The 24378-nt window shown below is 41.1% G+C and overlaps 1 protein-coding gene across 1 annotated transcript in view; it reads left to right on the top strand.

Moving 5' to 3' along the window:
• The first annotated feature begins 7349 nt into the window (after positions 1-7349).
• The window catches only part of LOC140638922 (cytochrome P450 3A12-like), a 35595-nt gene continuing 18566 nt past the window's right edge, over positions 7350-24378 (top strand). The window contains exons 1-4 of the mRNA XM_072837027.1: positions 7350-7600; positions 13095-13188; positions 15096-15148; positions 17598-17697. Coding sequence (XP_072693128.1) covers positions 7530-7600; positions 13095-13188; positions 15096-15148; positions 17598-17697 — 318 coding nt within the window. The 5' untranslated portion in view covers positions 7350-7529. The remainder of the gene's footprint in view (positions 7601-13094; positions 13189-15095; positions 15149-17597; positions 17698-24378) is intronic.

Genomic DNA, 24378 nt, shown 5'->3' on the forward strand with positions numbered 1-24378 from the left:
TTCTGTACTCTCCATTTTACTGATATTTGAAGGTGATTGTGCAAAAAAAGATTATTCCATCTTTTGCCTTTGAAATTACCATGGCAGTTACAGCACTCTTAGGCCCCAAGAATATAGAAATGAGGAAGTTGTGATTCCTACACAGGAGGATCTCATAAATTAATTCGAGAGACTGAAACATAATTACTGTACAACCAGTGAGCCTCATGCCCCCTGCTCTAGCCCACGAGAGAAGAATGGATCAGTTTTAGTTTGTTGGCCTATTGTAAAAAGTACCACCAACTGGGGAGCTCCAAAAATGGAAATTTATTCTGTCACATTTCTGGAGGCTGAAAGTCCAAGATTATGGGTTCAGCAAGTTTGGCTCCTTCCAAAGCCTCTCTCCATGGCTTGCAGATGGCCATCCTCTTCCTGTGTCTTCACATGGTCTGCCCTCTGTGGATGTCTGTGTTCTTATCTCTTCATGTTGGATTAGGGCCCATGCTAGAGATCTCATTTAACTTTGATTTCCTTCTTAAAGGCCACATCTCCAACTGCAGTCACATTTTGAATTGCTGGGAGTTAGACATCAACATACAGATTGGGAGGGGACACAATTCAGCTTACACCAGGATCTATGGGGAGAGTCTGTGAGCCGGTACATGACCACCACAGGAGGACAAAGAGACCTACAGCAGTGATCCTGCACTCTCATCAAAGCTGGGTGGAGGGTGGGGCTGGATCCTGGGTGCCAGTGAGAAGGGCCCAGGTCAGCGGGGGCAACTCCCAGGACTGATAGAACCACGGATATAGTCACAGATCATAAGGACCTTTGTAGAACCAGAGCAGGAAGCAAGTGTCACTGTAAGGCCCAGGGCAGAGAGAGGTTCTGAGGCCCACCTTCCCAGCCAGGAACATCCTGAGCTCATTCTGGGAGGAGCAGGGAAAGGGCAGTGGGGGATAAGATCAGAAAGACTGAACTTGGAAAATCTCATTACCTAAGTGAGACCAAGAAGTTGTTTTATGGGAACAAGAAATCTCCCTCCCCACTGTCACCACAGGAAACATCTCATGGGGACAATAATGTCAAAGATGAAAAGTTAAAAGGTTACATTTTCTTTCAGTATCTGTTTGTTTTCAGAAGCAGTGTGTCTCTCATTTCTGCAGTTGGAACCATAACACACTTGATTGATTAACAAAGATGAAAGAATCAGAGAGCTGGAAAGACTCTCACTATTTGAGTCCAAGGCCTTAATTTTACAGATTTATTATTTAATCCTCCTAACAACCCTCTGAAAAACCTGAGGCATGGAGAAGTTAATGACATGCTCAAGGTAAGAGAATGGGAATGATGGAGCCGTCTGACCTGTGGCCTCACTCACTAGGTTGAGCTGCTTTCAGACAAGCTCATTAGTTCCAATGCTGGGATGGAGCCCGTAGGCCCCCAAAGGATAGGGATGGCTTTGTGACTAATGTTGACCCCACAACTATCCTCGAGGAGACTACACACTGCTGAACTCATAGTTGGCCTTCAGTAAAACATTGTGACTGTTTGTGAAACATATATTGGAAACAGCACATGGACTTCACCAAGTAGCTCTATCATTTTGTCACTTGGGCATTTCCCAATACCGGCTATCTAAAGTTCATCTGAACCTCAAACATGCCTTAGAGGTCACCAGGAAGGTTCTTGCTCCGGCTTTTGTTTAGATCCACAAACATTTTTTACTTAGTGCTCCAGATCAGGTCCAAATGGGCCCTGTTGGTGGGGAAAATTCAGACCCAGGAATAGACAGTTTCAGTATGGTGGAAGGTCAGGCATGATGCTTTGAGAGTACAGAGAAGGAACACTTGTCACCAAAGAGGGTTGAGAGGAGCTGATACCTGGACTGAGGCTAAAAATTTATTTTTAAAAATCAAATGTATAGATGTACATGCTTTAGAGAGTTGTACAGTACTAACTACAGTGGTTATAAAAAAAACTAGTGGTGCCTCACTCTTTCTGATCTCTTTCTGATGTTCTCCCTCATTTTGGCAGAGACTTCCTGTTGTTTTCAGAAGAATGATGCAGAGAAGTAAATTTTTCCTAAGTATGTGCATGTCTGAATATATCTCTGCTCTACTCACTTACTTGATGGATGATTTGAGTATAGACTTTTAGGTGGGCTGGAATTTTCTCTGTGAACTTGAAGACATAGAGACTTGTATCTAGTATCACTGTTGAGAAGATCAGTGCCCTTCTGGTTTCTGATTCTTTGCATGGGACCTGTGTCTTGCTCTCCTCACTCTCTCTGCAAACATTTGGAATCTTCTTTTTGTCCTTGGTGTTCTGAAAGTTCATGAGGTGTGCCTTCGTGTTTCTCCTGTCATGCATTATTCTAGGCAGAGCTATCAAAGAGTTTTTTTTTAATTAATACATTTTTTTTTCAGAGAGAGAAAGAGAGTGAGAAAGAGAATCCCAAGCAAACTCCCTGCTGAGTGCCAGGCTTGACTGAGGGCTCAGTTCCACGACCCTGAGATGGCAACTGAGCCAAAACCAAGAGTCAGAAACTGAATTGACTGAGCCACCCAGGGGCCCACAAGAGGCCTTTCTGCAATGATGCAATGTTCTCTATGTGTCTTATCCAATATGGTTGCCTCCAGCTGCATGAGGCTATGGCACACTTGAAATGTGGCCAGTGTGGTGGAGGAACTGCATTTCTGATTTTATATAGTTTTAACAAATTTATATCTAAATGTAATTTGCCCCATGTGTCCTGGAGCTGTATATTGGACAACGCTGTATATTGACCTTTTTTTCTGGAGACTGTTGCTTGAGTCCAGAGATATTTTCTTGTCTCCTACTTTTAATTTTTGTGTTTTTCTTTCTTTTCTTTCTTTCTTTCTTTCTTTCTTTCTTTCTTTCTTTCGTTCGTTCTTTCTTTCTTTTGTTCGTTCTTTCTTTCCCTTTCTTCTTCTTCTTCTTCTTCTTCTTCTTCTTCTTCTTTCTTTCTTTCTTTCTTTCTTTCTTTCTTTCTCTTCCTTCCTTCTTTTCTTTTCTTTCTTTCTTTCTTTCTTTCTTTCTTTCTTTCTTTCTTTCTTCTTTCCTTTCCTTCCTTCCTCTCTTCTTCTTCTTCTTCTTTCTTTCTTTCTTTCTTTCTTTCTTCTTCCTCTTCATTCCCTTCTTTCTTTCTTTCTTTCTTTCTTTCTTTCTTTCTTTCTTTCTTTCTTTCTTTCTTTCTCTTTTTGAGAGAGAAAGATAGAACATGCATGCAAGCGGTAAGGGGAGGGGCAGAGGGAGGCTGAGAGATAATCCCAAGCAGGGTCCATGCCATCGGGGAGCCAGACATGGGGCTTGATCTCACAACACTGAGATCATGACCTGAGCCAAAATCAAGTCGGACACTAACAGTCAGAGTCACTTAGGCGTCCCGTGTTCTCATTGTTTCTATTCTTTGTCTGGAAACTGCTATTGGTCACTAACTCCTATTGGTGGAACTCCTGGAATTATTCCCTAGGTTTCTCCCTCTCGTTGTTTTTTTGTACTGAAATACTCACATTAAGTTCACCTAGTAAACATGTCTTTATTTAAAATGTTGGTATTTTAACCCTTATTGATTTAATATTGACTTTAAAAATATTGTATTCAAATCAAGTGTATCATATATATGATTAGTTAGATTTTGGCAATTTGGCCCTCAAGTGGAATGCTTCACTCTCCTCTCTTGTCCTGATTCTACCTGGAAGTCCCAACTAAATTTTATAAACACATTGTATTTGTAAGGAAGATATGAGCTCTCCTTACTGCTGCTGTTTGTTTTTTTAGGGTTTTAGCTTTTATTGAACTATAACGCACTCTACTCTACTTAGGGAACCATTTAGAGACAAATTCTTCCCGCCAGAAGGAGGACAAGTGAGTTCTCATCCTATGGTGTTATATCCCATGAGGGTAGAGAGAAGTGAGGTGTGATGGTCCTGTTCCTCTCCCTGTTTACACAGCTGGATAAACACTGCAGGCTCCAATTAGAATCCATGATGAAGTCTCTAAACATATACAACCTCAATACCTCTCATAGACAAGAGGTAAGAACCATTTAAGCACAACCACTAAGAAGGAAAAGAGTAAGCAGTCCACATCCAGCAAACTCTAAACCTTTTATTATGTTTGAACTAAAACTTGAACTCATGTCACCTCTTCCTGCTGAAACAGACTACATTGCATAATTTAGGGTTACTCTATAACCCTTGTCCTCTGTCAGCCATGTGTTGAACTGTTTATGAGTTCATACTGAATGAACATTTCTAAAGGGCCAGTGAGGGTCAGGTATTTGGCTGGACAAAGTCACCAATATAACAAATACCATTACTTTTTTTTTTAAAGATTTTATTTATTTATTCTTGAGAGACAAAGAGAGACAGAGAGAGAGAGAGAGAGAGAGGCAGAGACACAGGCAGAAGGAGAAGCAGGCTCCCTGCAGGGAGCCCAATGTGGGACTTGATCCTGGGTGTCCAGGATCACGCCCCAGGCCGAAGGTGGTGCTAAACTGCTGAGCCACCTGGGCTGCCCACAAATACCATTACTTTATAGCAGGTTTTGATTTATAGCTCAGTAGTTGTGTGGTTATTTGTTTAGTGTCTCTCATCCCTTTAGAGTGTTGGGTTTATTAGACAAGAATTTTGACTTTTTAACATTTAGTGCTGGGCCCATGGATTTACTGCAGCAGATGTAGAGCCCAATCAACATCTAATGACAATGGAGCCCACCTCCTCCAATGCTGGGACTGTCCACAGATCACCACTTCCACACCAAAGTACAGGACCCAGCCACCAAAACTCAGATACCACCTAGGTATCGAAAATTGACAAAGTCAAGTTTGGCCTTACTGGGAAGAATGGGAGCTTGACAGCTTAGGAACAGACACAGAATCTTTCTTTTTTGCACATTTTGCACACTCAAGATTATGATCTGTGCAATTTGAATTTAATGCACAAATCATTCCAGAGCAACACTGGCTCCTGTGCTGTGAGCAGTTCTCTTTTGGTCAGTAGAAATCAGGTCCAGATTCTGAGAAGAGGTGCCGCATGGGCTCAAGATATAAAGGGATGGGAATATTAGATGGCCAGGGCCCTAAGATTTCTCTGAGTGGTATTTGAGATTCAGTTTTGTCCAGTACCTAGGGAAACTGAGAAAGCAGATAAATCCTTCACTGTTAAGGAGGGAGGATAGTTATTTTTCCTTGGCTGTACTATAATTATGTTAGATTCTTCTAATTTCAACCTGAATGATGTCTGGGTCTTAGTTATATGTTTACCCATGAATTTATTATGTTATTTTTTAGAAGATTTTATTAATTTATTCATGAGAGACATAGAGTGAGAGACAGAGCCATAGGCAGAGGGAGATGCAGGCTCCCTGCGAGGAGCCTGATGGGGGACTCGATCTCAAGACCCCGGGATCATGACCTGAGCCAAAGGCAGGTGCTCAACCACTGAGCCACGCAGGTACCCCCTACCCCATGAATTTAGAGCAGAGTATGGAAAGTACATGATGAGAGTATTAGTATAGGAAGGAGTAGATGACAGCCACGGGGTGCGTGGGGTATTCTTCCAACACACAGTGTCTTCCTTCACACATTCTGCAGGGCTCTGAGAATGCAAATATCATCATGTCAGGTGTCCCCTTCTGGAGAAGAATGGGACACAAAGTTCATGCTTCTATTATTTCCCCGTGTAGACAAGGGCATATGCATTGGTTCAGTGCCAGCTGAATTTTAGTCCCCAGCTATGACGAGCATATCACTGCAGGGACAGGTTCCAAGCAGCTAGATCAGAACCAGAGGTAAATAGGGCAGGTGGATGCTCATATTAGGCTTAGTTACAAATCATCATAGTGGAGCATGGGTTTTGGAGCATATTAGTTTCCGCAGAGGTTTGGTTTCCAAGTAAAATAAGAAAGGCTTTGTGCTTATGTGAAGGAATTAAGTTGTCCAGATTATCAGATGACAGGAATCTTCCCTTGTTTGCATGTATTCTGTGTACTCTGCTGGGGAACATAGGGAGGCAGATCCCACCCAACAATACCCTTACTACCATCTTGACTAGCATCTGTCTTTCCTGCTGATGTGAGGCGGAGTCCTTTGTCCTGGAAGACCCACAAGATAGCTGCTGTTCAGGTCACCGTGGAGGTAGGAACAAAAATTTAACCACTTTGCTGTTGCAGCCTGGATCTCACTATTTATGTAGTGACCCTTACCAGGGAAGGGCAAGCATTGAATACTGATGTTTCAGAGCCCAGGAGACTTTCCAGTCTCTCTTCATGTTTGCTTATTTACAATTTGTTCTTGTGATCAATGGGTTGTTGGAAAGCTCATTGCAGTCACTGAGTCTCAGTTGCCACATCTATAAACAGGGAATATCATGACCCTATTGAATGGTGCCCAGTGAAGGCACCAAAAGGGGCAGAAATATTTCAGAATTCCTGGGACTTTCTCTCCTACTTTTCCTGGGTCCCATTGTTACTATTCAAGCTTGCAGCCACTTCTTTCTTAATTATCTATTTGTAGGGCTGTGTTGTCCCAGGGATTCCAGAGTCATGCCACATAATCCACAGTTTCTCAGGCCATGCAGACACAGAACATGGGTCAGAGTGATGATAATGAGCAGGTGCAATTTCCAGATGCTATGTTCTCAGATCTCTCCCATCAGGAATGTGGCCTGGTCACCAATGATCCACATGGAAAGGACACAGGGAACCTAGCAGTTTCACCTCTACCAACTCAACTCTACCAACTTTTCTGGGTAACTTCTGAGCATACAGCACTTTGCAGGTGACTAGGGACATAATGTCGATGAACACCCAGACTGCACCCTTGAGAAGCTCTCTATCTGTAAGGCAAGTAGGTGTGAGACCATAATGGGGCTCAAAGGTAGAAAGGGTAGCAATAGAACTGGGGTTGGGGTAATAGGAATTTCCCAGAGAAGGAAGTGCTTATGTCTGTTCAAGTAAGTTGGTGACGAAGGACTCTAACAGAGGGGATTCCATTGGAACCGGGTGGGAGGATGAGTAGGATCCTTGTAGGGGGCACAGGAGCATTTGTAGGCAGAGGAAAGTACATGGGTAAAGATGTGTAGACCTAGCTTGTTTGAAGGATTTCAAATATTTAGGGGTGCAGGGAACCATGGTGACAAGGACAGGTTAGAGGGTTAAGGACAGTGATTTTTTTTTTTTTTTTTTTTTTAAGGACAGTGATTTTAATGAGTTTCTGTAACCTTTGAGATTACTGATGACACTGAGTTGTTTATTGATTTCCACAGAGTATGAACTCATGGGAGATCAAAATGGAATTGTTTACCTTACTTTGCCAATGCTCATGGCTGGGGGGTTGCCAGCTGGTGGAGCACATGTCACCCTTCTGGTGGCTGTAGCTCCAGCCCTGCCCCCTTTCTGTATATATATATTCCAGTCTCACTGAATCCCCACAAGTGGGAATGAAGCTCTGCACAAAAGGCCAGCAAAGACTAGCACACACCGCTGAGTGAAAGTACAGAGAATTCACAGAGGACGAGTGGTCATGGACTTGATCCCAAGCTTTTCCACAGAAACCTGGCTTCTTCTGGCTATCAGCCTGGTGCTCCTCTATCTGTGAGTAACTTTCCAGGCTCATTGCCTCTGTATCCTTGATTTGGGTTGCTAACTAGCCTCTACCCTGTTTTCCTTTTCTGTTTTGAAGATCAAAAGTGTTAACAAAGGGGATGTAGCTTGTGTTGAATGCTTCATACATACTAGGAACACGTAAGAGGTTGTTATTGGCCTTACCAAATCTGCTGAAAAAGTGCTCCCCACACTGGACTCCAACTTCTGTAACTAGAAGGTAGAGTGATATTTCCTCCTAGGGATGATCTTCTGATTGCCTATATATTGGGACCTGGTTTAATTAAGTAGAATTTGGCTGAGGCACGGTAAAATCAACAGGTCCCTGTGCTCTGGGGTCCTCATCCCTTTTCCAAGCTGTGACGATTCTGGAGGTAGAGGGAGTGACTTAGGTCTTTGTCTTACTATCTTCACCTTCTCCTTTCTGTCTGTTATAAGAGACATTATAGAAGAATTGGGCTTGTGTCACTCATGTGGCTCCTGCTCCCCTCACTCCACCACCAGGCATCATATACACAAGGCACCTGGTGCAACCAGTCTTTGGGGGAGGAGGGCTGAGGATGTCTCATCTTCTTCTTCCCAAAGGTCTCTTCCCTCTTTTCTGCGCTTCTACTTACCATTCCCCACCCCTACCCCCCATAATATACAGTACTCCTTACCCCTAAATGAGCATCTTTACAGCTGAGGAGACTTGGCAGATTTCTTAAAATGTTATTCATTTCAACTTTTCCTTCTAGTCTCTGGGAGGGTTAACATCAGTATAGAGATTTCTTTACCCCCAATATGAAATCTGCCAGTAGCCACAAGAAAGAGCCCTGAAAGCCAATTTGGATTTTAAATATGTTTTTGCCTTTATATTACAATACTGGAGGAGGAATCCAAACATCTAGCATATGAATTCCTTTCAGTGGTGGGATTACCAGCATCATGGAGCAGTTTGGGAAAGACTGAGTTTCACAGTGTGGGTAGGGACGGACCGTCCATGTCACGTTTCACCTCTGTTTCAATTTCACTTTCTTTAACAATAGGAAATCATGAGGACAAGAACATAGAACATGAAAACCTCATTTTCATTTCCTGAGAGAAAGGTTAGGATTCCCTGGTGCTATGGCAACACATTTTTTGTGTGATGACGTTTAAGATTAATTCATGTGGTTTATTTTTTTTAAAAGATTCTATCTATTTATTCATGAGAGACAGACAGACAGACACACACACACACACACACACACACACACACACACAGAGGCTGAGACACAGGCAGGGGGAGAAGCAGGCTCCATGCAGGGGGCCCGATGTGGGACTTGATCCTGGGTCTCCAGGATCAGGCTCTGGGCCGAAAGCGGTGCTAAACTGCTAAGCCACCCGTGCTGCCCAATTCATGTGGTTTAATCTCATTCTATTTAATTATAGATTTTTTCTGACATAAGACGCTTTCCAGCATGTTCTTTCTGAAAGATACAAGAGGGCTATTGGTTCAGCCTTTACTACAAAGGAGTGTAAATAACCTACATCTTCTAGAGTGATGTTGAGGATATGAAATTAGTGTACACACACGTAGTTCTGCGATATAGGTCATATATATTTTTAAATACATGTGACCGGGAGGTTATTTTATTTTATTTTTTTTTAATATTTTTTTAATTTTATTTATTTATGATAGTCACATAGAGAGAGAGAGAGAGAGAGAGAGGCAGAGACACAGGCAGAGGGAGAGGCAGGCTCCATGCACCAGGAGCCCGACGTGGGATTCGATCCCGGGTCTCCAGGATCGCGCCCTGGGCCAAAGGCAGGCGCCAAACCGCTGCGCCACCCAGGGATCCCCGGGAGGTTATTTTAACCTCTCAGCACAGGGGAGTAGCGAGACTGAGCCAGTACTGATGTGAGAGGCATCCAGGTAGGACTGGGGATGGAGCGGGAGAATATTCTTTCCTCAGAGCAGATCTCCCAGAGATTCTTTTTGATCCTGGTCCCACAGGATCGTTGATGTGGTCATCAATGGACCACAGGGTTAGCATCTCATCTGCTTGCAGCCAGTTGTCAGGGTTACCATGTAAGTCATAAGTCACAGTGTGTGTGGTCTGTCTGGCAGTGGGGCTGTCACTGGATACTGTCATCACCAGGTAAACAACACTGTAGACTTAGAAGACACTGGTGTAGCCAAGATTCAGTAGCTGTAGACAGTGCCCTCTGCATGCAATGCAACGTAAAGGCAATAAAAATGAGTGGCTTTATTTTAACCCTTTCATTTGTACCAAAAGCCATATTAATCTACCGAGAAGAGGGAAGCTGGAAAGAATCAGAAAAATTTTCCTGGCCTATCCTCCATGACATATGGTGCCATGTGGGTCTAGACACTAGACAAGATCTTTCCTTGGGACACATCACTCACTAGTTTTGCCTCAATTGGGAGCTCATGTAGGAAACAAAACAGGAACCGATTTGTTGTGGTGGTGATGGCAAGGAAGGAATGGAGGTGAGACTGAGGCTACCCCGTCTCCTGGCAGTTGGTGCTCCTGTGTCCAACTGTTCTGGAGGAAGGATCCAAACACCCAGCTGGGCCCAGCTGAGGTGCCTCTGCTGATCCCTTAATGCAGTTTTGGAGTTTTATTTGATTATATAAGAGTTGCTGGATTTGTACAGAATATCTGGAATTTCTACTGCCTTAAAGGCTAACCTCCAGAAAAGAGAGAAGGTCTTCATTACAATTAAAAATAACATTTTATTAATAGTGAAAGGGAATGAAACTAGACCACTCTCTTTTACCATACACAAAGATAAACTCAAAATGGATGAAAGATCTAAATGTGAGACAAGATTCCATCAAAATCCTAGAGGAGAACACAGGCAACACCCTTTTTGAACTCAGCCACAGTAACTTCTTGCAAGATACATCCACGAAGGCAAAAGAAACAAAAGCAAAAATGCACTATTGGGACTTCATCAAGATAAGAAGCTTTTGCACAGCAAAGGATACAGTCAACAAAACTAAAAGACAACCTACAGAATGGGAGAAGATATTTGCAAAAGACGTATCAGATAAAGGGCTAGTTTCCAAGATCGATAAAGAACTCCTTAAACTCAACACCAAAGAAACAAACAATCCAATCATGAAATGGGCAAAAGACATGAAGAGAAATCTCACAGAGGAAGACATAGACATGGCCAACACGCACATGAGAAAATGCTCCGCATCACTGGCCATCAATCAGGGAAATACAAATCAAAACCACAATGAGATACCACCTCACACCAGTGAGAATGGGGAAAATTAACAAGGCAGGAAACCACAAATGTTGGAGAGGATGCGGAGAAAAGGGAACCCTCTTACACTGTTGGTGGGAATGTGAACTGGTGCAGCCACTCTGGAAAACTGTGTGAAGGTTCCTCAAAGAGTTAAAATTAGACCTGCCCTACAACCCAGCAATTGCACTGTTGGGGATTTACCCCAAAGATTCAGATGCAATGAAACGCCGGGACACCTGCACCCTGATGTTTCTAGCAGCAATGTCCACAATAGCCAAACTGTGGAAGGGGCCTCGGTGTCCATCGAAAGATGAATGGGTAAAGAAGATGTGGTTTATGTATACAATGGAATATTCCTCAGCCATTAGAAATGACAAATACCCACCATTTGTTTCAACGAGGATGGAACTGGAGGGTATTATGCTGAGTGAAGTAAGTCAATCGGAGAAGGACAAACAGTGTATGTTCTCATTCATTTGGGGAATATAAATAATAGTGAAAGGGAATATAAGGGAAGGGAGAAGAAATGTGTGGGAAATATCAGAAAGGGAGACAGAACATAAAGACTCGTAACTCTGGGAAAGGAACTAGGGGTGGTGGAAGGGGAGGAGGGCAGGGGGTGGGGGTGAATGGGTGACGGGCACTGAGAGGGGCACTTGACGGGATGATTCTGTATGTTGGTAAATTGAACACCAATAAAAATAAATTTATTATTAAAAAAATAGTGATAGGGAATAGAAAGGAAGGGAGAAGAAATGTGTGGGAAATATCAGAATGGGAGACAGAACATAAAGACTCCTAACTCTGGGAAATGAACTAGGGGTGGTGGAAGGGGAGGAGGGCGGGGGGTGGGGGTGAATGGGTGACGGGCACTGAGGGGGGCACTTGACGGGATGAGTACTGGGTGTTATTCTATATGTTGGCAAATTGAACACCAATAAAAAATAAATTTATTATAAAAAATGAATAAATAAAATCTTTAAAAAAATAACATTTGTCATTACTAATTTTTGTTGTATAGCATGTATTCTGCTGTCCACTGGAGGTATCAGGACTTTGGAAAACCCTCTTGTAGCTGAAATCACATATAGGCTTGTTGAACCATTTCTACTCCTCATCCTTTCCCACCATACTTTCTTAATTTGCCTTATGGGGTTAGTCTTGTAGGCCTAGCAGGTTAATGGGTAAAATGGTTTCTGGCAATGTCTTCCCTCAGCCTCTCTTCTTCTTCCATGCTGTCATTTCTCAGCAACACCTAATCACATGAAAGATGATTGTAGGCAAACCTGCCATAGGAAGCACCATCCATAATGGGTTTCTGAGATAGTTGACACGCAGATTCAGTAAACTAACTGCTATGTGAGTAACCATCTTGAAAAGAAAATGAGTGTACCTGGGAGTGTGCTGAGCAGGTGAGTATCACAGATTGAAGGACCTGATGCCACGATGGGAAGAATGGTTTGGAAGTGGATTGTTTCCTTACCGATTCTTTTATATGGAATCATTTAGGGCACATATTTGTCAGTCCCCCTTCTCTGTAGCTCAAGAGAACCAGAGTGCCTGACAACAGATACTTGGGTAGAGCTAAAAGTATCTCACTTTTCTATGAGGTCAGTGGAGCCTTGGACACAGTTTTCATTGTATAGAAATGACAAGAGTGTCATTGCTCAAAGTGTCTCAGTGAAGAGATAATTAAGAAGGACCAGATCTCACACAGTGATAGGTCCTACAAGGAAGGAAAATCACAGAAGTCTTTGAGCAAGCTGTATCAACATTTTCACAGTAGGCTCTTATGAACATTCTATCACTGAGTGAATATAATTAAGCAAAATATCATCTTTGGAGCAGAAAGAATTTTTTTCTCTTCCACTCTAGAGAAAGTTATGGAAGAATCATTTATTAAATAAGCATGAGTGAAATTCCTGGAAGAAGTTGGCATAAACCTTTTAGGAACCTTTTCCACACTCAACTGTTGAAACACTTATTAAATCTTCACTTTAGGATTGTGACTATGAAGCTTTCAGCTGCTCTTAGCTAATTATCCTGTTCCATGAGTCTTATAGTGAAGGTGGCAAAGGAGATGATGAATAAGTGTGTTACTGTCATTGAAATTGCTATCATTATTTCTTGCCTGCGTGTTACCTCCCTCCCTTGCCTGTCCCAGTTCTCTGTCAATGACTGGCTAGCTCCAGCATCTATTCCACCATCCCTGTGACCTGGCTTTCTTTTCACTTTGTAGGTATGGGACCTACACACATGGGATTTTTAGGAAGCTGGGAATTCCTGGGCCAACACCTCTGCCTTTTGTGGGAACTGCTCTGGGCTACCGTAATGTAAGTGTTTGATCTCCCTCTTTTTCTTCTTGTGGTTGCAAATCACAGCTTAGTTTCATAATAAAAATGCTCCTCCTCATGAGGAAGTGCTTAGGTTTCAGACTTCCCATAAATGGTGTCAGTGGCTGCACACAGTACATGGCTAGTTCTACCCCAGGGCATTATTGTTTGTTGTTCTGAGCCTCAGGTTTTGCCACAGTGGGCAGCCCAGTTCTCTGGCTAATTCAACACGGAACTTGACATTCGAGCTTGTTAGCATTGTGAAGAGGCTTTTTGTTTCTGGCAGGTACAGATTCCTAGGAGAGCATAATCATACTGTATGAGAAGAAAAGCATCAAGGGGGTCCATGCTAGTGGTCCACTAAGCTGTAGGCCAGAGTGAGACCTTTATGTTCACCGTACAAGCTCTGGGTAGCCTTTTGTTTTCCTGGATAGCTCTGGAACTTCGGATTATTGGGAAGCCCAAGATTCACCTTTGGGGAATTTGCACATCGTTGAATTTTCACAAGAATTGCCAAGCCTCTGCAGTTATTTCCAAGCCCTAACTCTCCTTTTGCTAATGGTGACATCTCTTGGGATTTGAGAGGTTGAACCAGAGATCTCTGCTTTACTTCTCTACCTTCATTGTAGGTAACTTCTGGGTGAGTTGAGGAGGGAGGGAGATTTGGTAAGGGCAGATGGTACTTGTCTTGACCTTGACCCAAAGAATTTAACCTTTGAATGAGTTGTGTGTATATATGTTGTTTTTCATACAAAGGTAGAACCACTTATACAAAATCACCAGAAAAGAAATGCTTTGACAAATTTATTAAGAAGTTAATATACTGAATGGAGTGTACTAGAAGACACACAGACTGATGTTCATAGAGCTGTTGTGGCTAATCCAGCTTTGGTGCCTCATCCAAGGTTCAGGCCCTGCATAGAAGGTTAGGAGCTCACGTCCAGAAGGCCAGCAGGCAGAGTCTCATCTGCAGGCTGCTTTCTGGTGTGGAGTTCTTTTCCCACAGATGTGAGGCTTGTTTCCCAGATCTCAGTTCTCCCTGCTGAGACCCTCGTTGCCCAATTACTGTCTCAGAACTTCCTGGGCTTTTTCTTTCCAAAAAAGCAATAATTTCTTTTCCACTTGCCCTAGATCAATTCCTTAGTACCTATATCCCAAGAGCCACATTTATGGGACCCTGTTTTCATGGTTAAAACATCAAAATCACAGTTGAAACTTAGGGACAGGAAGTGTCTTGTTTTGTTTTAAGTGATAGAAGTGAAAAGTCATATCAAGGGTTTTAGTTTGTTTTGCCCTTTGTTGAGTGGTGGCATTATCCCCTCTTTCCATGTTGAGATGGTGGACCGGAACGGGATTCCACCTTGTCATTCATTCATTCATCTCTCATTTGTTCAGTCAACAATAGTGTTAGAATTTGTACAACTGCTAGATTAAAAGAGGCTGCTGGTGTCTTAATACCCTAAATCCACTGACATCTCATAGGGCTCATATTGATCAATGAACAGAGTGGTAACTGGGTGTTCAGCATGTGGAGGCCATGCTCACTTTCCTCAGCTCCCATTTTCCCATGTGGCTCCGAGGTAGTATTTCAGAGGGTTCTGAGATTTAGAGAAAAGACACACACAAGCCAAACACATCAGACAGACAGGGGTTACACAGTCCTCAGAGACAGGGTAAGATGTCCAGTATCTACAATACTCATAGAGAATTCAAGAGGGACTTGAAATTCTCTCTTCCAGGATCTCTTCTGTTTTCTTTCCTTTCCTGTAAGATGCCTATAAATCAGAGCTTCCCTCTGCCAGTGGGAGGTAGTAAGCCTTATTTCATGCAATCTAAGTCATATTGGTCCCTGTTACACATAGGGCTTAAACATTTAGGTGAGTAATATGTTTTGTTTCTTCTTGCAGGGTTTTTATGTTTTTGACATGAAATGTTTTAGTAAGTATGGAAGAATGTGGGGGTGAGTATTCTGGAACTTTCTATTGGATAGGCTTGTTGTGATGAGGCCCCCGTGGTGTAGATAGTTTGTTGAGAGCCACTAGGAATGAAGCCTGCTGTGGTAAAGCTTCTGAGTCTCCCTTCCTGAAATCCCATGTGTTACCAGGTGTGCGGGTCTAAGTATGAACCAGACCTAGGGAGTATAGTGTGGTGATGTGATGATCACAGCCAGTGTTGTATCACTCTGCACCTCTTTATCTTCTCTGATCACATCCTTAGAAATCGAATGTCTCTGAGTGGCATGGCCCATAGCAACATGATGGAGCTGAAAGAAGATAGATCTCTGAATCACCCTGGTTCAGCTCCACTGCCCCTTCCTATATTCAGTACTTATCAGATCTGGATGGATCCAGTCTTACATCTGTAGCCCCAGTTCTGTCCTTAGTACTTGGTTCTCATCTTGGCTGTGGATAAGACCTCCTAGGAGAGCTTGTTAAAAATGCTCTTGTTTTTTTTACAAGAGTAAAAAAGGATTGTTGAGTCATATTCCATTGCATATATGTACCACATCTTCTTTATCCATACATCTGTCAAAGTACATCGTGACTCTTTCCACAGTTTGGCTATTTTTGACATTGCTGCTATGAACATCAGGGTGCAGGTGTCCCAATGTTTCAGAGACAAATACCCACCATTTGCTTCAATGGATGCTTCCAGTGGATGGAACTGGAGGGTATTGTGCTGAGTGAAATAAGCCAATCGGAGAAGGACAATCATCATATAGTTTTTCTCATACATGGAATATAAGAAATAGTGAAAGGATTATAAGGGAAAGGAGGGAAACTGAGTGGGAAAAATTAGAGAGGGAGACAAACCATGAGAGACTCCTAACTCTGGGAAACAAGTAAAGGGTTGAGGAAGAGGAGGTGGAGGGGGGATGGTGATAGGCAATGAGGAGAGCACTTGTTGGGATGAGTACTGGGTGTTATACTATATGTTGGCAAATTGAATTTAAATTAAAGATTAGAAAATGTAAAAATAAAGATTAAAAAATGTAAAAATAAAGATTAAAAAATGTATAAAGAAATGCAGATTCGTTTCCATCCCCAGGAATGCCAAATCTGAAGGATGTGGGCTGGGTCCCAAGAATCTGAATTTAACTGGTAGTGGAAACAATATTAGGGATGAATATAAAGAGTAACACAAAACCACTGTTCCTTGTCCATCCACATGTTTTGAACGAACATGATGAGACAAGGGGAATCATCCAAGACTTATGATCAGGCTGCTGGAAGAGCTGACATAAGTGCCCCCTCAGTAATTTCTATCACTGCATCAACACTAAATGTTGTCTTCACCCCTGAAACCTTCTGAATTTTAGAATGCCATTTGAGATAGTAGCATTTAGTGTAGCGATCTCATCCATTTTAGATGTGATCACAAAACCATTTGAGATTCCTCTGTGATGTCAAAGAAATAACAGGAGACTTGTGGAAAATCTTTCACTATGTTTCAATAAATGCAAATGATTTAAGTGGAAACAAAAGAAATTTTATTTATGGTGTAACTAAGCTTATAATAACCTCATGCTGGTGACAGATTCCTATTAACAGGTAGATCATACTGACAGACAGGAAGTCAGACAGGATTTGGACAGATCACATACAGTCAGCTTTGTGTGAGACATATCCAAAAGTTGGCTTGCCCTAATGCTATGGGTTGTCACCTACATGAAGCCCAAGGAACTTCCACTTGGAACCCACATATATGAAAAAATATAAGCAATAAAAAAGAAATATATCTAAAATGAGTTATATGTGTTTTTCTGTGTTTTTAAATTCTATTTTTGTATCAAATTTTTCTGATTTAATGCTCTCAAGGACCTCTCTTAAGATTTAAAATAATATTTCCTTTCAAATGTAACTAGGAAGCATATTTTAGAAAATAGGGCAAGGATATAATTTATAATATTGCCATCGCTTTTTGAGCATTCTAAGTCTTTTCATTTGTAGACACATCTTCCATATGTGTGATTAGTGTGTGCACAATCTTCATCTAATATTCTATCACATGCCTTTCATGTGTTTGATATATCTTCAACATTACAATTTTTAGTGACTGGGTAGGTGGATTCTCCTTTTTTTTTTTTTTTTCTGTTCCTAGATGATTTACTTGCCTTCAGTTATTTACCAACCTAACTTCCTCTTTAATAATATTTGATAAATTATTTGAAATGCTTGACATAATTCTAAAATATTTGAGATATTTTAAACATAGAAAAAACCGTGGAGAATGGTCCAGGAACTATCCACGTACGCATGTATACTCAATAAATGTTCTAATGTTATTTCTAACCCTAATCTCAGAGAATGGATTAGGTACCATGAGGATAAAAGTCTGGACTGCTAGGCATGGCTGCAGCTGCAAAAACTAACATGTTACGTATAATCACATCTGTTTTCCCAACACAGGTTTTATGATGGGCGACAGCCTGTGCTGGCTATCACAGATCCGGACATGATCAAAACAGTACTAGTGAAAGAATGTTATTCTGTCTTCACAAACCGGCGGGTAGGCATGGGTTTATTTTAAATTTACATAGTTATTCATAAAACTTTTATTTTGAAATAAGAATAGATTCACAAGAAGTTGTCACAGGATGTCCCATGTAACCTTCAAGCTGTTTCCTCTAAGGTAAGATCCTGCATAACTATAGTACAAGGTCCAAGTCAAAATTGACATTGGTTCCAGCCACAGAGCTTACTCAGTTGTCAACAGTTTTATATGTACTCATTTGTGTATGTGTGTGTGTGTGTGTGTGTGTGTGTGTGTGTGTGTGTGCTGCTCTCTGAACATTTATCTTACATGTAGACTTTTGAATCCACCACTCCAAGGATGTTACAGAGCTGTTCCACCCCTGGAACTCTCCTTCTTCCTATTCTTTAATAGGCATGGTGTGTAACTTGTCTTTTCATTGACTCAGAGTCTTCAGCAGAGCAAACACTTCTTAAATTATTTTGATAAGGCTACTTTATCCTTTCTTTTCCTTTTATGGATTGTGACTTAAGCATCAAGTTTGAAAAATCTTCACCTAGCCATAAGTCTCAAGGATTTTCTCCAAGCAAATGTGTTACATTTAAGTATATAGTTTTACGTTTTATATTTATAGTGTAAACTCATATCTTCTTATGTTTCACATTTAACATTTTGTGTCAATTTTTAGTGTTAATGAGAGATGTGAAGTTTAGGTCAAAGATCTTTGGTTTTGGCCTATGGATGTCTAAGTGCTCCAGCACCATTTGTGAAAAGGCTGTACTTCCTCCATTGAATTGTTTTTCTACCAGTATCAAAACTGAGTTGGGCCTATGTGTGTGTGTACCTATTTTTCATTCTCTTCTGTTCATTGATCTCTGTATCTATCCTTCTACTGGTGCCACCGTCTCTTGATTACCATAGCTATATAGTAAGTCTCAACGTCATGAACAGTGATTCCTCCCATTTTATTTTTGTTGGAATTGTTTTAGGTATTCTAGCTCCTTTGCCTTTCCAAATTTAGAATTAGCCTATCTGTGTTTATATAATATTTGCCAGGATTTTGTAAGACATGATTTAGACCTACCAATCATTTGTGCAAAATCTATGTCTTTACTATGTCATGTCTTTCAATGCACAAACACAATATGTGTTTATTTAGGTTTTCTTTGATTCTTTTCACCAACATTTAGTTCTCAGCACAGGAAAACCATATATATCTTGTTAAATACACATCTCAAGTTCTTTTTCATATTCCTCAAGATTTTCTACATTGACAATTAGGTCACCTGAAATAGGAACACTCCAATTTTTATCTTTCTAATCTGTATGCCTTTTATTTCTTTGTTTTGTCTTATTGCATTAGCTAGGATTCTAGTATGATGTTAAAAATAGGAGTGGTGGAAAAAAAAAATAGGAGTGGTGGGAGTGGACTTTTTTTTTGTTCTGAAACCATTTAAACATTTTAATACGTATTTTTATAATGGAAACTGTATATATTTAAGCATGATGTTTTTATTTATGTATACATTGTAAAGTGATTATGACAAATGAATTAATAGATCAATCACCACTCAGATTTACTTTGTATATGTGTGTCTTGTGTGTGGTAAGAACATGTAAGATCTACTTTTATTTTATTTTTTAAAAACATTTTATTCATTTATTCATGAGAGACACAGAGAGAGACAGAGGCATAGCCAGAGAGAGAAGCAGGCTCCCCATGGGAAACCTGATGTGGGACTCAATCCCAGGACCCTGGGATCATGCCTGAGCCAAAGGCAGACTCTCAACCACTGAGCCACCCTTGTGCCCCTAAGATCTGCTTTTAAAGCAAATTCAAGTATACAGCACATTATTAGTGATTAATATCACCATGCAATATATTCAGTTTCCAGAACTTATCATCTTATAACTAAAAGTTTGTACTGCTTGATTTCTATCTGTCCTTTGCCCTCCTCCCAGTCTGTGATAATTACCATTCTACCCCCTGGTACTGAGCTTGACTTTATTTTTCTAGATTCCACTTATAAGTGAGATCACGGAATACCTGTCCTTCTGTGTCTGGTTTAGTGCTCCTACCCTGTTGTCCATGTTATTCAGGTTCATCCATGTTTGGAAATGGCAAGATTTCCTTCCTTTTTAAGCCTGAGTAATATTTCATTTTCTTTATCCACTCATCTGTCCACTTACATTTAAAGTAGTTATTGGCGAACTAGGGGTGGTAGAAGGGGAGGAGGGCGGGGGGTGGGAGTGAATGGGTGACGGGCACTGGGTGTTATTCTGTATGTTAGTAAATTGAACACCAATAAAAAAAAAAAATAAAGTAGTTATTGGTAGGTAAGTATTTACTATTGTCATTTCATTAATCCAGGTGTTTCATAGATCAATTGTCTCTTCTTTCTATCTTCTCTTGTAATTTCATGGTTTTTTAAAAATAATGACATGCTTTGATTGTTTTCTCTTTATCCTTTCCATATCTACTCTAGATTTTTTGCTTTGCAGTTACCAGGAGGCTTACATAAAACATCTTACATATAACCATCTATTTAAGCTAATAAGAACTTAGCTTTGATTACATTCAAATCTCAATGCTTTTACTCCTTCACCACCAGTTTTATATTTTTGTTGTCATAATTTACATATTTTTATATTGTGCACAAATTATTTTAGCTAGAGTTTTCAAAATTATTTGTCTTTTAACTTTGCACTAGTCATAAGTGATTTGCATATCTTAATACAATATCACTGTGTTCTGAATTTGACTATATATTTACATTTACTAGTGAGATTTATACTTTAATGTGATTTCATGTTACTAGCAAGTGTCCTTTTTTTTTTTTTTTTGCTTGAAGAATTCCCTTTAGTATTTCTCGTAAGGCAGATTTAGTCATGATGAATTATTTTTTTATTTATATATTTTTAAAATATTTTATTTATTTATTCATGGGGGAGAGAGAGAGAGAGAGAGAGAGAGAGAGAACGGCAGAGACGCAGGCACAGGGAGAAGCAGGCTCCATGCAGGGACCCGATGTGGGACTCAATCCCGGGACACCAGGATCATGCCCTGGGTGAAAGGCAGTCACTGAACTGCTGAGCCATCCAGGCATCCCTATGATGAGTTCTTTCTACATTTGTTTGTCTGGAAATATCTCTCAGTTCTGAAAGCTCTGTTTTTCTGGGTAAGGTATTCCTTTTTAAAATTTTTTGTTTAAAGGTAATGTATTCTTGATTGATATTTTTTAAAGTACTTTGAATAAATCACTCACTCTCTTCTGGCTTTCAAGATTTCTGTTGAGGAATCCACGGATAGCCTCCTGGTGTTACCTCGTAGGTGATGAGCTCCTTTCCTCATACTGCTTTCACGATTTTTTCTTAGTCTTTAATTTTTTATTTTAGTTTTATTACAATGTCTTGATGAAGTATTTTTGGGATTAAATCTGATAGGGAACTCTAACCTTCATATCCCAAGATTTCCATATATTTCCCTAGATTTGAGAAGCTTTCAGCCATTGTTCCTTTAAGTCAGCATTCTGCCCACTTCTTTCTTCTATTAGGGTTCCCATAATGTGAATATTGTTTCACTTTATGGTGTCCTATAAGTCCTGTAGGCTTTTCCCCCAAGTTCTTTCCTTCCCTCCACCCCCCCTCTTGGACTGGATAATTTGAAATAATCCAAGAGGTCATGGTTGGTTCAGGATTTGGGGGGGCCATAATATCAGCAACTGCATGATCCTTAACAGCAAGTACAGTGGAGGGTTCTTAGTAGCTGCAGGGCCTTCAGCAACACCACCAGATCCAGGGCCATGGGACCAGGGAAGGAGAAGAGTGGCAAGAGTTGGTGCAATAAGGCAGCCCTGGTGGCTCAATGGTGTAGCGCCGCCCTCAGCCCTGGATGTGATCCTGGAGACCTGGGATCAAGTCCCACGTCGGGCTCCCTGCATGGAGCCTGCTTCTCCCTCTGCCTGTGTCTCTGCCTCTCTCTCTCTCTCCCTCCCTCCCTCTCTCTCCCTCCCTCCCTCTCTCTCTTTGTGTGTGTCTCTCATGAATAAATAAATAAAATCTCTTAAAAAAAGAGTTGATGCAATGCACACACTCAGCTGTGGGGCTGCAAGCAAGCACATACCCCAACAGGGCTGTGGTGAGCAGTGGGGACTGTGACCAACTGTGGGACCCAGGTAACTTTGCGTGCCTGGGCTTTCTGTGTGCACTCATGTTGCTTTATGGTTAGCCACTACTGTATGCTCAGCAGTGAGGGTTCATGACTGGAGTTTGGACTGGCAGTTTGTAGATATAAAATTCAGGGTTTAGCTGTGGTCTCATGCGCCAGTTCAGTGTAGTGACAGGTGTCAGGCATGGCCTCAGGTACCTGAAAGCTAATGGGCCTGGGATGATGTTGTACATATGCCAAGGCTCCCTTGGTGAGATTCTGAGGCTCAGGGTATAGGTGGTGGCACTGCTGAGGTGACTCAAGGGAGAGTAGATGGAACTAAGCAAGAGTCTGGGGCAGCTGGAGTCTGCAAATGTGAAAACCTGTGGGAATATCAGTAACAACATCTTAGAGGGTACACAGTGCTGGGCTGGCTGTTGGTTCTCAAGCAGTTAAGGCTGCTAGGGTCCTCTGCAGTAAAGGACTCAGAGAATCATGGTCACTCATGCCACATGGCTAATGCTGGTAGTCTTGGTCTTCTTTGATCCTAGCCATGTCTAGATGTGTCAACTCTGCCGATCTCTGGAGGTTTGAAACTAAAGCAGGTCATTTGTATCATGTCCTGAAGGGCTGAGTCTAATGTTCTCACCACCTGGTCCTCTGCTGTTCCCCAGGACTGGGAAGTATCTCAGGTCAAGGAGTATCCTCTTGATGCTGAGCAGTGCTGGCCTGGGTCATGGAGTGATGCAGGCAAAATGAAGCTATTTTCTCTACTTTTTTTGTAGTTATCTTCAGGATTTTTTGGTATACTTTTTTAATTGGAGTTCGATTTGTCAACATATTGCATAACACCCAGTGCTCATCCTGTCAAGTGCCCCCTCGGTGCTCATCACCCCATCCCCCTGCCCACCTCCCTTTTCACTACCCCTTGTTCACTTCCCAGAGTTAGGAGTCTCTCATGTTCTGTCACCCTCACTGATATTTCCCACTCATTTTCTCTCCTTTCCCCTTTATTCCCTTTCATTATTTTTTATATTCCCCAAATGAATGAGACCATATAATGTTTGTCCTTCTCCAATTTACTTACTTCACTCAGCGTAATACCCTCCAGTTCTATCCACGTTGAAGCAAGTGGTGGGTATTTGTCATTTCTAATGGCTGAGTAATATTCCATTGTATATATATATATATATATATATATATATATATATATATATACCACATCTTCTTTATCCATTCATCCATCTTTTGATGGACACCGAGGCTCCTTCCACAGTTTGGCTATTGTGGACATGCTGCTATATCTTCAGGATTTTGATCACTGTGCTGTTGAAACTTCTTAAATGGACTCATAGCTCTTAGGCCTATTTTTGCTTGTAGATAGCTGTCTAATTGTTGTTCTTTGTGGAGTGACAGAGGATGAGTGACCTGTCTCATAATCTTGATAATATCACGTCAGTCTTTCATCATTGAGGTGATTTCGTCATTAGGCATAAAATTTTATGATGCTCTTTATTAAGTTGAAGTGTTCCTCTGTTCTTAGTCTATGAGTTTTTATTGTGAAATGATTTTGGAAACATCTGAACCCTCTTGTACTCTTGGTGGGAATGTGAACTGGTATAGCCACTCTGGAAAACTGTGTGGAGATTCCTCAGAGTTAAAAAAAGAACTACCCTACGACTCCTACGACTCAGTAACTGCATTTCTGGGGATTTACCCCAAAGATACAGATGTAGTGAAAAACCGAGACACCCGCACCCCAGTGTTTATAGCAGCAATGTTCACAATAGCCAAACTGTGGAAGGAGCCTCGGTGTCCATCGAAAGATGAATGGATAAATAAAATGTGGTATATATAAATATATATATATATATATATATATATATATATGATGGAATATTACTCAGCCATTAGAAACACAAATACCCACCATTTGCTTCAACGTGGATAAAACTGGAGGGTAATGCTGAGTGAAGTAAGTCATTCGGAGGACAAGTATTATATAGTTTCATTCATTCAGGGAATATAAGAAATAGTGAAAGGGATTATAGGGGAAAGGAGAGAAAATGAGTGGGAAATATCAAAGAAGGTGACAGAACTTGAGAGACCCCTAACTCTGGGAAACAAACAAGGGGTAGTGGAAGGAGAATTGGGCATGGGGGGTTGGGGTGACTGGGTGACAAACACTGAGGGGGCCACTTGATGGGACAAGCACTGGGTGTTATACTATATGTTGGCAAATCGAACTCCAATAAAAAATGTACCAAAAAATTCAACCACTGGACAGATTCAGTTTAAATTAATTTTGTATTTCTCAGTCAAACATTTATTTCAGTAGTACATGACTTTTTCCAAACCATAAATGTCATGTGTCGAATTTGCAAGGTGTCTTACTGAATTTAATGCATCATTTTGTCTTCAAAGAGAAAAGAGTTGATGTTTTTTAAACATCAGAACAGCTTTGCAACTGATATTCTTTTATTATAATTATTTTTTAAAGATTTTATTTATTTACTCGAGAGAGAGAGAGACACAGCAGAGGGAGAAGTAGGCTCCATGCAGGGATCCCA

This window comes from Canis lupus, chromosome 8 (genome assembly GCF_048164855.1).
Source record: "Canis lupus baileyi chromosome 8, mCanLup2.hap1, whole genome shotgun sequence".
Lineage (NCBI taxonomy): Eukaryota > Metazoa > Chordata > Mammalia > Carnivora > Canidae > Canis > Canis lupus.